Source organism: Rhopilema esculentum, chromosome 14 (genome assembly GCF_057945365.1).
Source record: "Rhopilema esculentum isolate cy_ngs chromosome 14, ASM5794536v1, whole genome shotgun sequence".
NCBI classification, from domain to species: domain Eukaryota; kingdom Metazoa; phylum Cnidaria; class Scyphozoa; order Rhizostomeae; family Rhizostomatidae; genus Rhopilema; species Rhopilema esculentum.
Window position 1 is genome coordinate 5,288,398 of NC_142828.1, and position 16,969 is coordinate 5,305,366.

At 36.4% G+C, this 16,969-nt stretch overlaps 1 protein-coding gene across 1 annotated transcript in view; it reads left to right on the forward strand.

Moving 5' to 3' along the window:
* Nucleotides 1-16,969, forward strand: part of LOC135696145 (attractin) — a 38,767-nt gene that overhangs the window by 2,575 nt on the left and 19,223 nt on the right. The window contains exons 2-17 of the mRNA XM_065215428.2: nucleotides 165-251; nucleotides 583-696; nucleotides 2,043-2,153; nucleotides 3,630-3,823; nucleotides 4,699-4,795; nucleotides 6,724-6,811; nucleotides 7,243-7,465; nucleotides 7,593-7,785; nucleotides 8,252-8,409; nucleotides 8,743-8,827; nucleotides 9,192-9,256; nucleotides 9,881-10,030; nucleotides 10,727-10,842; nucleotides 11,895-12,036; nucleotides 12,419-12,637; nucleotides 16,575-16,757. Coding sequence (XP_065071500.2) covers nucleotides 165-251; nucleotides 583-696; nucleotides 2,043-2,153; nucleotides 3,630-3,823; nucleotides 4,699-4,795; nucleotides 6,724-6,811; nucleotides 7,243-7,465; nucleotides 7,593-7,785; nucleotides 8,252-8,409; nucleotides 8,743-8,827; nucleotides 9,192-9,256; nucleotides 9,881-10,030; nucleotides 10,727-10,842; nucleotides 11,895-12,036; nucleotides 12,419-12,637; nucleotides 16,575-16,757 — 2,225 coding nt within the window. The remainder of the gene's footprint in view (nucleotides 1-164; nucleotides 252-582; nucleotides 697-2,042; nucleotides 2,154-3,629; nucleotides 3,824-4,698; nucleotides 4,796-6,723; nucleotides 6,812-7,242; nucleotides 7,466-7,592; nucleotides 7,786-8,251; nucleotides 8,410-8,742; nucleotides 8,828-9,191; nucleotides 9,257-9,880; nucleotides 10,031-10,726; nucleotides 10,843-11,894; nucleotides 12,037-12,418; nucleotides 12,638-16,574; nucleotides 16,758-16,969) is intronic.

Sequence of the window (16,969 nt, forward strand, 5' to 3'; positions counted from 1 at the left end):
CAGCTGACAACAAATCAGGCCATGGATATTTGTTGTAAGTGAAAAGAAAGGAATCTAGAACCCTACTACATCTTCTCGTTTGTAAGTTGCCATAGTAATATTATGCTCCTTAATAAGCCAAAATTCTTGGTGTTTAAACTCATGAAAGTGGCTTTACATTTTAGGTTGGAAAAACAGACTGGCTTTATGACTGACTTTGTCGGTCCTTATATTTCAAATTCCAAAATATCATGGTTCATTGATAGCAAGAGGTATGAGATTTATTTGGCTAATTAACTTGTCTTTTTTATTTAAACATTAAAGGTATATAAGGGATGTTAATATAATCTTACTTACTCTAATGATCTTCATATGACTTATCTTTGTAAAAGCTCTGTGAGACCCCTCTGTAAAGTCTCTATTTGTGAGTCTTAATCCTCATAAACAGGGATGATGATTAAAATATTCTTAAGTTTGTTGAATGTTTTAGTCAATATATATATTATTTTCACATGTTTTTGGCAATAAGATGGGATTTGTGGTCTTGTTTTAGCACCTGATGATAATCTTCTTTTGTGAAAAGTGCATTTCTCGTAATTGCAGGAAAAATACAACGATATCAATTGATGTGGAATCATTTGCTACAGAATGTTCATGGGATCATGTTTATATTTACGATGGGTGGACAATTTTTGACCCTCTTGTAGCAGCTTTGAGGTGATTTGTGATTTTTCTAGCTACATTGTGGATTCAATGATCACCCTGGAGACAGGCTTTTGTTGAATTGTATCTTTATTGCATAGTGATATTGATACACTGTCAAGCTTAAACAAGAGGTTAAGAAATACTTGAACAAATTTGAACAAATTTATAAATTATTCAAAGGCATCAATTTTGAAGTGTGAAATAAGTAAACACTAGGTCCAAACTCTAGATCTAGACAGCTTCAAAGTACAACAAAGCCTTAGAGAAATGATGGTGGCGATTGTCTGATGACTGCATTTGCTTTTGTTTGCAACTATGTCCACATTGCCCTAATGCCGAACTTAAGTTTGCACAGCCCTGTCTAACAACAAGCATTCTACAGCAAATTGGAACATTCAGCATTAAGAACTGGTATCCATAGATGTAAGGTGATTGTGAAATCCAGTCCCATATAAAATCAATAGGCAAGGTAAATATCAGTTAAATAGGACAGAGTCTGAACCTGTAGCATCATAAGGTAGGGTAACTAGTTTCCTTTAGCCTCTCTTCATGTTGCCTTTTGTGTTGTGCTGACTGCCAAATTTTTTGTTGTGAGACCAAATTTCTGAACCAGCAACATTCTGCACTGCAGCAAAAAGCTCTAATCATTTCATTACTTCACTTCTATGCGCATATGATTAATACAGATATCTACTTAATGAAAATTTAATACTAATCTCACAATCCTGGATAACAGATGTTGCAACATTTGCCAAAAGACTTTCTAGTCAAACCTCTCCAACCACTTCCTGACACAAAAAATGTAGTCTATACATTTTAATAGTAAAGTTATAATTATTTAGCTAAGAAGAGAGGGATGAGGTTTTGATCCATGTAAATATTCAAATAATGGTACAAGCAGAAGTGAAGCTAGCAGGGGTGTGACAGTTGATCTTCAGTTGGTCCACAAAATCCTTAGTTTATTTGTAAAAAAGTTTGTGGATATATATATGAAGAAGCGCCTAATTTTTTCTTCATCTATGTCTTCATGATACCCATCCATCCCAATTGTCTGGAAGGCCAAGCTATGTCACTGGTATCAAGATTCATAAAAAAGACACTGTTTTATAATTTTTCAACTGGTACTCCTTACCAGCACACTTAGTAAAAGTGCATCTCTCATTAACTGTATAAAACTTGCAAATATAGATTTTACCATTAATGATTAAACATAAACTTAAAAATGGGTGAGGTTTTTCTTGTTGATTCTGCAGTAGCATATGTTTATCTTTTAAGTATCGGCAACTAACTTGTTAAGTTATACAAGCATCTGTTATTGCTCCATATCATAATATTTCAATGTTTTTTTCTCATTCTAGTGGTACTATTAAGCCATCAAAAAGAAAAGTGATTGCCAAATCTGGCAATGTCATGGTACATTTTTATAGTGACAAACATTTGAACGAAGAAGGATTCAATCTAACATACAGGTTTGTTTGCTTTAGCTAGGTGTATGTTTATAAATGTTATATATTATTTTATTTCTATCTACTTAAGAATAAAAACATGGGAATTCTTCATAGAAATAGAGTGTTCTGCTTGCAGAATCTGTTTTTGATAATCATGTTTTTCTAGTTGAGATGGAAACGGATAATTGGAATTAAATTCTAAAATGCTTGGCTGTTATTATTTTATTTTTAGATAATTTGATATTCCCTTCAAATAGACAGGAGTCTGCTAGCATTAACAAGTGGCTGCTTGAAAGGCAAATTAGGGGTGGTCTTCGCACATTTCGATCTAACCAGCAGACAAAATTTCCAAGTTTCGTTTAGGAAGGAAACTGATCACTTAGAAATTATAAAATCGATTTATTGCATTGCAAGCAGAGATTTTCAAAAATTGAATCATTTAGCCACTGGAATGCATTCCTGTCCAACAGCGCTTTGGTTCAAGCTGTGACTGATACCTGTTCAAAAATTTTTGAGTAAATATTTGCACCAGGTTGCTAGTTTTCCAGACCATAAGGTTTATATTCTTCACCACGTGCATGCATTTTGCCCTTATGAAGTTCTCAGTTCATCAATGCTTGCATTCATTTATTTTAACTGTTTCCTGCCAGTCGAAGCAGCAAAGAAACGATGCATGTCGATCGTTTAAGACAAAAAAACTAAGCTTAATCCTCTCTGCGTGCATTCTGTGTAATAAAGTTTTAAAGCAAAGGCTTTCTTATGGATATGCATGAAACTGTAAACCAGCAGCAGCGCTATTGTCAGAGACTGTCTGGCCTCAGTTAACAGCGAACGAAAGCCCTGGAAACGTAAATTTTCTTCATTTATTACAGGAAAACTACCTTATCATAATCTCTCTGTTTTTAAATGCATTCAATTTATCAAATTCTAATCGCAGGCTTATGTCTGTTTAGCTTTATCTGGATTTAAAATTAGGTTTTGTATTGGAAAATTCATATTTCTCACAGTGCTCAGTCATATTCATAGGTCGTTTTCTATTGCCCAGAACTTTGTATTTGCAAACAATCTAATCTTTTGGTAAACCACGATAAGGCCTTCGTTTAGATACGTGTTAATCTCAAGAACAAAACCTTACTTGTTTATTTTCATTTGGAGTTTTTCATCTTGTGTTTTTTCGTCTCGTGTTAATTGAGAAAACAATAATTATCACTGAAATCTATTCACTTTGTTGAAGTTAAAAACATTGTCATTGTGAATTTTTACCTTTAGTTGCTCTGTCAAAAGTGTCGCGTCCGTGTTTATAAGTTAAACTAGCCTTGCATAGCACGTCCCGATTTCGAAGAAGGTGGCCTAATCTTATTCAGTTCAAATTTTGTAAGCCAAAATTTCTCTTTGGTCAGAAATTACGTAGAATATTTGCATGGAATAAGGTTATTTAGTGTTTTCTTCATTTCGAAGCAAGTTTATATGATTTAGTCGTATTTTTTTTATTCATAGAATCAGTAACTGTACAAATAATACATGTTCGGGGCATGGTTACTGCAATATATCTTCGATTTGTGAGTGTGAACCCGGCTGGACTGGAGCAAACTGTTCAATTCGGCAATGCTGCCCCAATGAAGTGTTTAATATTTCGACAACCTCCAGGAACTGCCCAAATCTTTTAACTGGAGCTGCATGTCCAATGATTGGTATGTTTACACTTTCATGCTTGTAGGGACAAACAAATAGAAAGCTATTGTTATACCTAAAGGCGTAGAAGATACAGGGGCTGGGGTGGCTGCAGAATCCCTGTTCAGGCAATATTTGTCTCATTTGGCTCCATTCGGGCATTTCTGTCCAAATGAAGCAATCATGTCACGGCAAGATCCTTACTAAGCCCCCTAAGCATTTTCCATCCACTACCCCAATGATTATGCCTTCGACAACAAAGCAGGGGGAGGCACTTATAAAGCGCAAAAAGAAAAGCCAGACTTTTAATAACCGCCCATTTTTCACAGGGCCTTCTATAGCTGACGTCTTTTTCAACCCCCCCTCCCCACCCCCCCACATTCGAAGTTTTAATGCACTTGTATTGTCAGGATTGGCGTTGTGAAATCATGAGGCGATAAAGCAATCAGAGAAATGGTTATAGTTTTATCGATCACAATGTTTTGTTCTATTTCCATATTGTTATCCTCAACACGAATACAGTGTTAAGTTCAGGTAGAGATATAAATATTTGTACAACTCTGAAAAGTAAAATCATCTTTGAACGTATCCTACCTTCCTGCGAGGAAGTTTGCCCTTTATTGTCGCGATTCACGCTAAAGCTTTTATTGAAGGACAAAAATAGTTGCATCATTTCTTTCTTAACCGCATTCAATTGTACAACTCGACCTCACCGACGCACCTGTTCAGATAAATGTTACCAAGATATTTTGAGCCGTCGTTCATTTTCTGTCAATTTTTATCCAAGTTTTAACTGCTCATCCCTTATCTAAGTTTTAACTGCTCATCCCTTCCAGTTACAGATGCGCCATAGTCCTTTCTATTGTAGAGATCTGATTGGTTCCCTTTTCTTTAGTTGCACCTAGGGCATCCCACGCGTCGGCTATTGACAATGGTGTCATTTGGGTGTATGGAGGTTTCAATTTCGATGGAAGCAGTGGTGATGTCATCAAGTATGTATTGTTAGCATAAACACTAAGCTTAGTATAAAGACTAATCTTTTTTGTCTGATTTTTTGTCTTATAGGAAGATTTGTACAACTATTGAAGTAAATTGCTAAAAGATAAAGAGCTAACGACAAGCAATTTGTGTTACTAGCAGATCAATTTACCGCCAGACTGGCAAAAAATACTAAAAGGCTCTTGCGCAACCGGCACGCTTTGCCACTATAACTCAAAAGACCCGGCCTACTAAAATCGCACTGCATAAAAATACAAAACACAGTCAATTTCCCAAGACAACTGCTGCTCTGCTGCTAAGCATGCCTTTGCGCAAGAGCCTTTAATCTTGTAGCTAGATAATCAAGTAATACTTAATGCGCATAAAACTTGATATGAAGCACTAATCAAGAGTTCTACAAGAACTATAGCCTAAGTTATGTAACCTAAGAGCTGGCTGGAAAGCCAAATGTGGATGTGGATGTGTCTGAAAATTAACTGGACCCTGTATTAGTAGATGGATTTTACTTAGGCCTGGTTCAAACGTCGCGCTTCTCATGTGCCGAACCTAACTCGAGAATCAAGTACATGAGGGGTGCGACGTTTGAATCAATTTGGTACGGCAGATTGAGTTAGGAGCGGCAGACTAGTTTGGATCGGCAGAGCTTGCCGAGCTGCACGACTCCAGCACGGCACGGTTTCAAGCGTCGAACTTGTCATGTACCGAACTCAATGCATAATTATATTATGATGTGTGTGTCCAGCATATGCAGACTGAAAATTAACTGGACCCTGTATTAGAAGATGGATTTCACTTACTCTCGAACACAATTTTCAAATGTTTTCAAGACAATATGTGTATTATCAAAGAGTGAAAGATTTTTAGCTACTTTGTAGCTTTCCCAGCCTTATTTCATTGGATCAATTTAGTTTGAACAGAGTCACAGACAGCACCATAGCAACGCATTCAGATGCGATTTGGGAGTTCATAAGATTGATATCGTATCTGGAATTGTAGTTTTTGTCGGTTATCTGGTTGTTAGGAGCTTTCCATTAAGAAGTATTAGAATGATTTTGGCAAGCTTTGTGGGGTAACAGGAGTTGGTCTCAGTGGCGGACACCTGGGGGCAGCCCCTCATTACTTTAGATGAGAATGGTCTTCTGTTCTAAAACAATGGGAAATTTGAGAAAGGAGTTAAGCTGGAAAGGAACCTTGTATCATAGTTTTATACGAATAGTTTTGTTCAAACTTCGTAAATGTACGAATAAGGCTTTCAAGATCAGAATAGTTTTAAAGGCAAGAAATTGAGTATGCTCCTTAATAAACTGTGTTCCAGTTTCGGATTGTACTTACAAGGCATTGCTGTTTTGAAAGAACTGTAAAGTACAAAAAAGGAAACTCTTGCATTTCAAATAAATCGAATACTTGGGTGCGCCAGTAAGATCATCGATAATTTTAGTGTGTGCACTCGATCAAGAGATCTGAAAGTTTTTTCAAAGGGGTCTTATTTTATTTGTATGAATTATTGATGTATGTTTGGAAATAAAGCTAAAATGCGATATTGCGATATTGAAATGATTGAACCATTCTCTTTGTAATCTTGAAAGCCTTTTATGACTGAGCAAAATGAAATGATAGCAATATATGAACTGAATGAAAGGGTTTTCTGCCTTGAGTATGTGTCGTCAGGCAGTCGGTAAAGGATAGAGTTATTTACAAGACACGTTTTAAAGCCGCTTAATGACTTCATATCTTTTCTATAATCTTTCTACCACCTTAAAAGGGCCACTGATAACGAGCGATGTTATCAAAGCTGTTAGAAACTTAATTGTTTTCGTTGTTTTTCCCATTCCAATTAAAAAAAATGTCGTCAGACAATATCATACATTTTTAATTAAAACTTTAATTTCTTAAGGTATATACCTTCTCTCAAATTTTGCAGCTATGACATCATCTCTTCGAAATGGAGCGTCCAAGATGCAAAACCCATTCCGAAAGGCAGATTTGGCCACTCTTTAGTCATTTATAATGTAAGTTACAAGAAACACTAACCTGAAGTTGTATCCGTTTTTTATATTTACATCGGATAGTTGTTGTTAATTCTTAGTAAGTTATCTTGTAAGTACTGAAATCGCACGAACTATTACTGCAGAGATCTTTCACTCAAAGGTCCATACATCAAATTTGGTTTAAGGATTTCAATAAATGATGAAAAATTTACCTCAATTTCAATATTTTTGATGAGGAATATGTCTATTGGGTGATTCATCTTTTAAAAAGTGTGCAGTTTCAAATGGATATAAAGACTAACTTTATGACATGCAATAACATATCTAACTTATTAAGTACTGTTGTGAAGTTTATGCCTTATTTTACGCAATTAAGAGGAGATCCTTTTGGTAAACAAGAGTTATTCCTTAGTCATGACACTTAGTAACAATGATTTTCTTGTTTTTTTTAGAAAAAACTATACATTTTTGGTGGAATCAAAGATAAGGCCATCACTAATGAACTATGGGAGTTTGATACTTTGAAGAAAACTTGGAAAATGTTGACCGTAAGTGGAGCAACACCAGTTGGAGTGACCGGACATGCTGCTGTTGTTGTTGTTAATCAGATGTATGTCTTCATGGGCTATTCATCCGAAAAAAGTTTCTACCAGAATGTGCAGCAACTTGACTTAGGTAAGTGTGAACCATTAAACGAAGCAACTGATCATTTGGGCCTATCCGCCATTATTTTTGATTTGCTAGACTTTATATAATTTTCTGCTGTGTCCCTTGTCTATGATGATTTAATTTTGCCTTACAGATACTTTAGAATGGAAGATCGTCACCACAAATGGTGCCTTAGTGACTGGCACATTCGGGCACAGTGCTGTTTACGATCAAAGTTCCGGCCTTATCTTTGTACATGGAGGTTTTTCACTCCTGGTTGATTCGGTAGAAACGAAGAAGAAGGTTTCAAGTGCTCTTTTCTCCTTCAGTCCGTCAAAGAAAACTTGGTATGTGAATGGGTTGAAAACCCATCGTCTGCTGCTAATGTATCAGATTTAGCCCTTTACTTGCAGTTATATTTTCTTTCATACGGCTATAAGTAAATATTTACGTCTTCAGGAACAAATCAACAATATAATATTGCCCTAATGCAGCATGCGCTCAGTTGTTTTTTTACAAATGAACCTGATATGCTCGATATTATGTTTAACAAATCTTAAGCTTTCTAATGGTCTTCAAAAAGTATTGTAGCAAGGAAAATTAAGATAGGGACAAAAAGTTGGTACAATGGGAAGCCAGTACGATTTTCAGCATAAACGTAGCAATCCCTTGTTCAAGTATCTTTGACAGTTTTGCTTAATCAGTATTGCCTTGAATTAAGGTGGTAATTCACATATAAGAGAGAGTTGCTATGCCCTTTTTTAAAACTCCCACTCCCACTGACTACATTTCTTGATGCTGTTTCTCCATTAGGACGGTGTTACCAAGCTCAAACAGGCCACGGATGCTCCATTCATCTGTAATTGTTGGAAGGATGATGATTGTGTATGGAGGCACTAATCACCACCACGAAAATATAAAGGAACATGAGAAAAAATGCTACTCAAATGACGTTTTAGTCTATAACATTGGTAAGTGTGTTATTTTTTGACTTGCTATTTATCTATATCTAGCAACTTGCATTTAAAGGACTTAACAAACAGGCTGTCACAATCAGTCCTAATTTTGGCACATTTTGGTCAGGAAATTTCGTTTCCAGGTACATGGATTATCAAGTAAAAGTTAATTTTTGCTTCAATCTGCTTTAATATTTACACCTGCTTTTTCACACTTATTCTTTATGTTTCTGTTACCACCTCAATGCATAATATTTATCAATTGGTACAGCTCCATACTTTGCCATTATATTGTATATTTCAAATATTCGTGAAGCCTTTATTGAGACGAGTGACAATTTTCTACAGATTGCAAATCTTGGACTAAAATTGATTCAAAAGACTTGTTTGAGCAAAAAGGAAGATTTGGCCAAACTGCTGTTTCACACGAAAGGTGTGTTGATTTTGTTTCTGATAATGACTATGATAAGCACCCTTTCAACGCCGACTAGGTTGATGCACCAGTGACGGCTATGTAGATGATGGTAACGCTATGGGGTTCAGAAAGGGGGTTCAAGGGGATGGGATGAGGGGGAAGTCAAAGATGGGCATCCGCCCATCCTTTTTTCAGACGCTTGAATGAAATGTTCAACTATATTTTGACCTTATTTATTTCTTTACAAGTTACAAGGTCATCTTTTATAAAGAGCCTTTAAAAGACAAAACCTTTTGGTTTACAAGACAAAACTTTAGGGATAGGGTACTGTTTTACCTTTGCATGTGACTTCATATTCACAGTCGTCTCTTTTTGTCCTTAGGAAAATGTATGTTTTTGGTGGTTTTGACGGAGTTCCGCGAAATGACTTGATGGCGATAGCAATTGGTAAAATTTTGTTTTTTTGCTTCATTGCTTCAGTTAAAGCCAGTGCATTTTCAGTTCTAAGTAAACCCTTCTAGATGAATTTAAACGCTTCTAGCAACTGTTCGCACTGGAATAGACCTGTCCGAGCCAATTTGCAGTGACAAGACTCGGGTTCAGCATATGTAGCAAAAACAAACCAATATTTATATACCTATCCAAAATTATCCAGTTTACTTATGTTTTTTCAATGATCTTAGCATCAGTGAAATTTTTTCCCATCTCAACAATGAATATACCTTCGGATTTTTTTAGTTTATTTTTTTAGAGTATTTTTAAGAAGTCCTTTAGATAGAAATCAGCTTTTTATTAGCTGATCACACTAGACGTGTACCAGACCATGCCCTTAGGCTGTTGTATGCTTGAGAGCCGTTGTAAAATGCGGAAGTGAATATGAAGGCTACTAAATTTTTATGAAGATCTGAACTTTAAAGTGACAGACAGGTCTCTAATTTAACTCAATTCAGTTTATGTATATTGCAAATATGATACGAGGCATCAATATGTAATATATACAGTGAAAATGGAAGTCAAATCCAAGTCATTCCGATTTTTGTAAATCCAAGATTTTCAATTTGATTTTTGTAGGAGAGTGTTCCGGTTTTGCCACAAAAACAAGCTGCTTAGAAGCTCCATTTGTGAGTAATTGTGTCTGGGACAAGGCTTCACTTCGTTGCCTCAAGGCAGAAGACTCTGCAGTTTTGCCAAGCCCACAGATTGAGGCTCCTCAGTGCAATTGTAAGTACTTTGTCAGCAGTAAGGAACACGCAGTAAAGAACATGGCAGTTGCTAGGAAATTGTTTGAACTAGGCTTTGAAGAAATGTTTTGTATAGATAGGATAATATCGGCCTAAATCTTTGTGTTAGCAGCCATGATATTTTCTATTGAAAATAAAGATTGCCCGAGAAAAGCGACTTGATATCGTCACAACCTAATGTCCCATACCGGATGCCGTTTTTGATTGGAAAAGTCGCTACTTAATTACAGCTTACAACGCAGACTGTTAGACAATGCCCTAAACATAAAAGCATGACCAAACTAGGTGCATGTCTATTCTTACGTTGGATGTTACTTTATTTGCGACCTTTATTTGCTGATCTTCTTAAAGACGCCTTCGATATCCAACCTATCCATCTTTTGTTAATTTGTAAGTCAGCTAATCTTTTGATGCCGAGGGTAGACACCGTTCTAAAGCATTTGTTTCAGCTAGCCAGCCAAACACGTTACCCGGAAATCTGGCAACCGTTGAAATATTATTACTTGGCTTGTCAAGTATTTTTAGATGTCCTTTGTGAAAGCGTGTCACAACAGACGACAAGGTTTCTTTCACTGGGAAGCGAGTTTGCTTCGTGGCCCGCGACCTCCAAACGTTCTGTTATTTAAGAGATTAGCCGCTGTTTTCAATTCACCAATATCTTTTTATTATGTTTTAGCAACAGTATTACAGTGCAAATCTTTCAGAACGTGCAAGACGTGTCTTTCAAATACAGTCAGTTGTGCCTGGTGTGACAACGCTTGCGGCGATGTCAGTTGTGGCTCTGATTCTAAGGTAGCCACCCCGTCTTTGTGTTTCCCTTCTGAACAACCAAAAGTTTTTATCCCATTGTTGGCTATTTGCTTCAAAACAGCTCCCTCTCTCTTCTGAACACTTAAACTGTTTGCTGTTTGTTCTTTTAGTTTTGTAGCATGTTCAAAGACTTTTTTAATTCTGTACTTGAAAAATGACCAATTGGCAACTGGGGCTTTGACGTTTCAACAGCATTGCCGGACTCTTAATGTAAAATAAATATATCTTTCATTATCAAATGAAATATTCTCAGGCTCTTTTTGATTCCACGCGTGGGATTGTTTGCTCGACTGAATAAACATCATATGCGATTCTTGAATCGATGCAAGTTGTTTTTTAGCATACACATATTTTTTTATAAGAAACTAAGGTCCGGTGCTGATAGGCTTAAACTTTCTGGCCATTTTGCTATAAAAAGTTTCTTATATCTTTCTTAGGTAATGTATTTTTTAAACGTGCTTCAAAGGTAAAGTTAATAGTTCACTCAGAGATCAACTAACAAAGTGATCAAGTAGCTTTTTCAATTTGGGTCGTTTCTTTACTTTCGAAAAATTGAGCCTACGGTTTCTTATAACCTGTTTCTTATAAAAAATGCGTGTACCACGATTTTTGTTCATCTCTGGGTAAAAACCCGTATAATTAAGGCAGGGAGTGATAGACTTTGTGAGTTTCTCTAAAAGAATGCAAAGTGTTTTTACTAGCGTGTACCTTTTGCGAGGCAATTTTGCAAAATCATACTTTAATAAATGACGAGGAATGTCTCTACACAACCAGCATAGACGTTATGCAGTATTTTTTATTCTGCGTCTAAATAAGAGTTTCTGCCCCCCTTCCCCTATTATTCTTTTGGTAGATAGGTTCTTGAGGCATTTTAAACTCTTTTAAAAGCCCTTGATTTGCCTCTGTAGAACTTAAGAGCATCTGGCTGGCTTCGCCATTGTTATCACGATTCAAATATTAAAATATCGATCAAAAAACGAAATTCTGTTTTGCCAGTGCTTTTTCAACTGAGAAATTCTAAAATACTTTTCTAGGTGAATGCTGTTACTGACGTCAATTTTTGCCCAGCCTCTATCAAGTTTACCTGTGCCTCGCTGTCAACATGCTACAGCTGCGAACAGCATCGCAATTGTTCCTGGGATTATAGGAATTCCCGTGGCAGTTGTAAATTTGCAGGTATCGTATGTTTTCCTTCGGTCGTTGAAAATAACTGGTGCGTGAAACAAATTTGAGATTGATTTTATACCAGACCTGCCACTTTTGTTGCATGTTTGCAGATTAAGAAGCTTGTTTCTATTGATTTCAAATGAAAATATTTTGGTATTTTTCTAATTTGAATGTAGATTTCTTTCTTTGCATTTCCTGTTGCTGTTTGAATGCGTTACTCTAAACAAGGCATATGCTCTTTGCCTGCAACATAAAACTAAATATGTAAACACCTATCCCGATTGCCGATGACATACAATGTTGCTATTAATATTTCACAGAATATTTTGCTATCAGGAAAAATGAGTTTATGCAACCTTTTTTGACTAAAAGTGCTATTTTGCCTCTCTAGAGACAAAAACAAGCACTAATGCCTCGCTGAAATGCAACCCAAAGATGCCTTCAGAATCGCAATGCCATTTAATCAAATCCTGCTCCAGCTGCACCGCTGCAAGTACCATCGGCTGCATGTGGTGTCAATCACAGAACCTCTGCATCGATTCTGAAGCTTATGTCGTCAATTTCCCGTACGGCCAGTGCTTGGAGTGGATCAACAATTCTGGCTGCTCTGGTAAGGCTGTCTCCTCTATTTATCAGCTGCTTTGTCCCTTCATTTGATTACTTCATTTTGTTGAAGACAAAGACAACTGGTAACTGATTCACCCCCTTCCTTTATGTAGTCCAAGAGCCAACGCATTAGTGCTCCCAGCGTACAGGCTATGATTGCAGGGGGTCGACTCAGCTCACTGAAATACCAGCAGATCTTAGAATTTACGATTGATTCTTGATATTTACTCTCTACTTACTGATATTTATCCCGTCAAAATCTCTAGTGTCGTTTTACTACTTATTTTTGTATTGAGAAAAGGGTTTTCAGTAGTCTAGACAGATCTCATCAATGATGATAGAACTGCCGTAAAGAACGAACCCAGGCATGGGAATCGCAATGTGGCCGAGAGCTTAATACTCAATAATCAAAGCTTTTCAACATCCAAAAACCTACGTATAAGTTAACATAATTCTGGCATGTCCGTGCAGTTACCCGCTGGTTATCATAGATTTTCACGAGATTGTGATGCTTCAGAGCTCTACGACGGAACCTTTGACCAATTAGTCGAAACGTTACAATTTGTCAGATTTCAGATTTTGCTGTTCGCACTCTACCAATTAAGCTACTTCCTGACAAACCCTTGCCGTCTTTGAAGATAGAACAATAAGGGATTGGCATTATAAGGTTTCTAGATGCAGTGCGCGTAGGGCCTAAATGATGCTGACTATTCTTTCATACCTCGCCATGCTCACGTGTGAGGGGTTTATCAATAGGCTTCGGGTAGCTCTTTTGGGATTACTTTAAGGAGCTGTCAGTTGTTGAAACTAATCAACATAAGTCAACTAAGAAACTATGTCATGTTGTAAACATAAGCAAATGGGCATCCTATGTATAAAAAATTGTCTTAGAGCTGCAATGTAGCATCATATCTATGTCTTGCTGCTTTTATGCCTTGAACTTCGCTCTCGAACTTATTATCCTGCTCTCGAAGCTTTTAAACTTTTGCCTCCTTTAAAACAAATATTTTATCAATTTACCAAAGTTTTTACCAGTTTATATTTGCTAGTTACGTTAGTTGTTACGTATTTTTCAAGCATTTCCTTTAATCTCCCACAACAATTTCTCATTCATTTCGTCTATTAATGTTTGAAGTTTTGGACATCGCTTTCAAGAACATCTTCGATAAAACCAAATAGTTGCTGTGCTTTACAACATTCCAGTAAAACCTTGATTACGAATATCGCCCAACATAACAGACACTCCGCTCGACGGACACTCAGTTCAGCGGACACCCCCAACCAAGAAACACTTAAAGCTAACTCTCCGATATCCTTAGCTCATTACCTTCCCCTGCCATCAAAATGGTATAAAAGTAACCTCAATATTTCGGACACTCCGTACTAGAGACTTTCGATACGTCAAATGTCCGCTCTATAGAGGTTGGAATATTCTGTCACAGTTTTATCTTATCAACGAGCATTGCAGCTGTAAAAATAAGAATGTCAAGATTGCAGGACCGTTCTTCCAATATCATCATGCCATACCTACCTAGCCTTCCGAATCATTTATATTACTTGTCATTCTGACGCCGTTTCCAAAATTATCGCGCATCTATCCACCATTGTTGGAAGGACTTAATCTGTACCAGTGAAACCTATATATTAGTTTACATTGCTTTACTGAAGGTAAACACAAAAATTATTAGATTTTTACATCAGAATGCCAGCCACATTGGCAATAAAATTTACCGCAAATGCTAGACATTGTTCTCGAAGGAAGTTTGAAAACAATTTTCATAAGATTCATTATTTGTTAAGTATAAAGACGGACATATTTGGTTTGGTCTTTATTAGTCAATCTCATTGATGTGGATTGATTGAGTTTCGTCTGGATTGCAAGGGATTTTTTCCATTCAATATAAAGTATCTTTATGTTTGAAGAAACATTAATGATGCTACCTCATTGGAAATTTTGAAGCATTTAGGAGGCATGAATATGCATGTAGCATCTCCGCAATGTAGGCAGAAAAGTCCTTTGAAACATTTATTTTGTATTACATGTTTTATTCTGTTCGGTCTTCGTTTACTTTAAAATCGGTGTTTGAACCACATTTCTTTGTTAACACTAAGCTGGTCTTGTGATCAAGAAGCTAAAATTGATGTCTTGCAAAACAAAGTGAAAGCAATTTCAAAAAAGGAAATCAACGCAGGAGAAGTGACAGATGCTTTATGATCGTATCGTGTAATCTTGTTACGCATGTTTGGCGAATACTGGTCTCATCTAAAGTGCTCCCTTTTGAGGATAAGCTGTTTGTTTTTAAAGCACCCGTGGTTGAACTCTGCATTGATTAGGATATTAAGTTTTTTATTGCTTGTTTACCTATTTGTCTGACTCCACAGTCTGCAAGATTTCCTTATGTTTCTCTAAGGAATTCTTATCTTCATAACCGATCACACACTTACATGTTATTTCTACGAAAGGCAGCAAAATAATAACCAGGATGTAATAATTATTTTCTCTTTGATTGGTATATTTTATTTTTCTCTTATCATTTATTGAAATGGGTCTGTTTTTATCCCAGGCCTTGGGGACCTTTCCATGGCGGTCCCGTTGACTTATTAAAATAAAATTGCCTGAAAGGGAAATTAATCGAGAAAAGAATTAAACGTCGTCGCTAGATACTTACTAAATCTCTCTTCAATTTTCCCATTCAAAATTAAATTTATACTGTAATCTCATCAACATGAGGCCAGATTTCAATAAATCTTTTTCCTTGTAATACACCCCTTCCTCTTAGCTACAGAAGTAAACATTATGTTATGGTGGCATTGATCGAATCAAAAGATGAACTCCTTTTGAGTGTGCAACAATTGATAGATTCGAGACACCGTCCAAACATCAAATTTGTTTTCCTTTCGTCTAATTTATAGTTTTGGTTCCATGTGTTATAAATTATACAGGATTGCCCTTTAGCCTGAAAGCCTTTTAAATTTTTTAAGTTGATCGACATTTCAACGAACCTGTCTTATGAAAATAAATGAGATCGCGAGAGCTGAAACTAATTCGCCAATTCAACAACAATCAATATAAGACCTCATGCACGTTCCGGTGCTCCAATCTATACTGCAAAACAAGTACAGCAGTTCTTAATTACTGGGATTCACAGACCAAATTTGGTATAGGGAACGGTGAATTGGTATTTCCATTTGAACGGTGAATTGATTTCCAGTTGTAAACAAGTTTTGACAATACTTGCAGGTGTACGTCCCTTATAAAGTTACTGTATGGGAGTCACTGAGAAAAGATTATAGTACGATTGCCCAGGCTGTTTTTCTCTGGTTGTTGAGTGTGGGTTAAAAATCATTTTACAAATGGGAACAGTTATGATGTTTGATTACAGTTTTGCTTTGCTTGGTATTTGATTGAACATTGATTTTATCAACAGCTGCTGTTATTTTGCGGTTATGCTGTTATTTAACATCTATCTAACACTAAACTATTTATCTTGCCTCATGTTAGAATTAAAAAAACCTTGCTATTTTCTACGCCCAAGACGCTGTTATTCTTCTTTTTGTTGTATTTGGAACGGAAAATCACGGAATTTCAAATTATTTTAAAACTTTCGCCAACAAGATCTAAATTGCACACTTTCCAAAACTCTTTTCCTTTACAGGTAACTTAAAACAAGTGTTTCAATTCGAATATGTGTCTCAAACTTTTTTATTTCCCTACATACTTCCTTCAAGAAATAATTTTCGTAATCAACCTTAGTACCTCAGTGCTGTCTTTTATGCACGATCTTATCCCCTCATGCATAATTCCTTCCTTGCATTTAACTCATGCGTGCTTATCCCAATATTCTTTAACTATCGAATGCCGTAGTTTTTCTTTCGTAGTATTTCCACTATTCATCTCTCTTTCTATTTTCCGCTAACCAAACCAATTATTTAATTCATAGACGTTGTATGCAGTGCCCAGAAAACGTGCCACAACTGCTTCAAACTTCCCGCATGCGGATGGTGCGATGACGCAAGCGGTACTGGGATAGGAAAATGCATGGAAGTTGCTGATGTTAGTGTCTGGAAAAGCTCCAACTCTTCAACCTGCCCGGCATCAAGATGGTCCTACACTGAATGCCCAAGTATGGTTATATTTTTACCCTTATCGTATTTCATTAATTACTTTGTTTAATTTTTGTGCATTTCAAAGCATTATGTCGCCCAGAAATGCCAATCTAAAAGTTCTTTTACTTAAGAACTCGACAGCGAAATTTCAAATGTATTTGTACCCACGTATGGATCAGTATTGGGCAACTGAATGAAAAGTCTTAAAAACATTGGACAAATGAGAAAA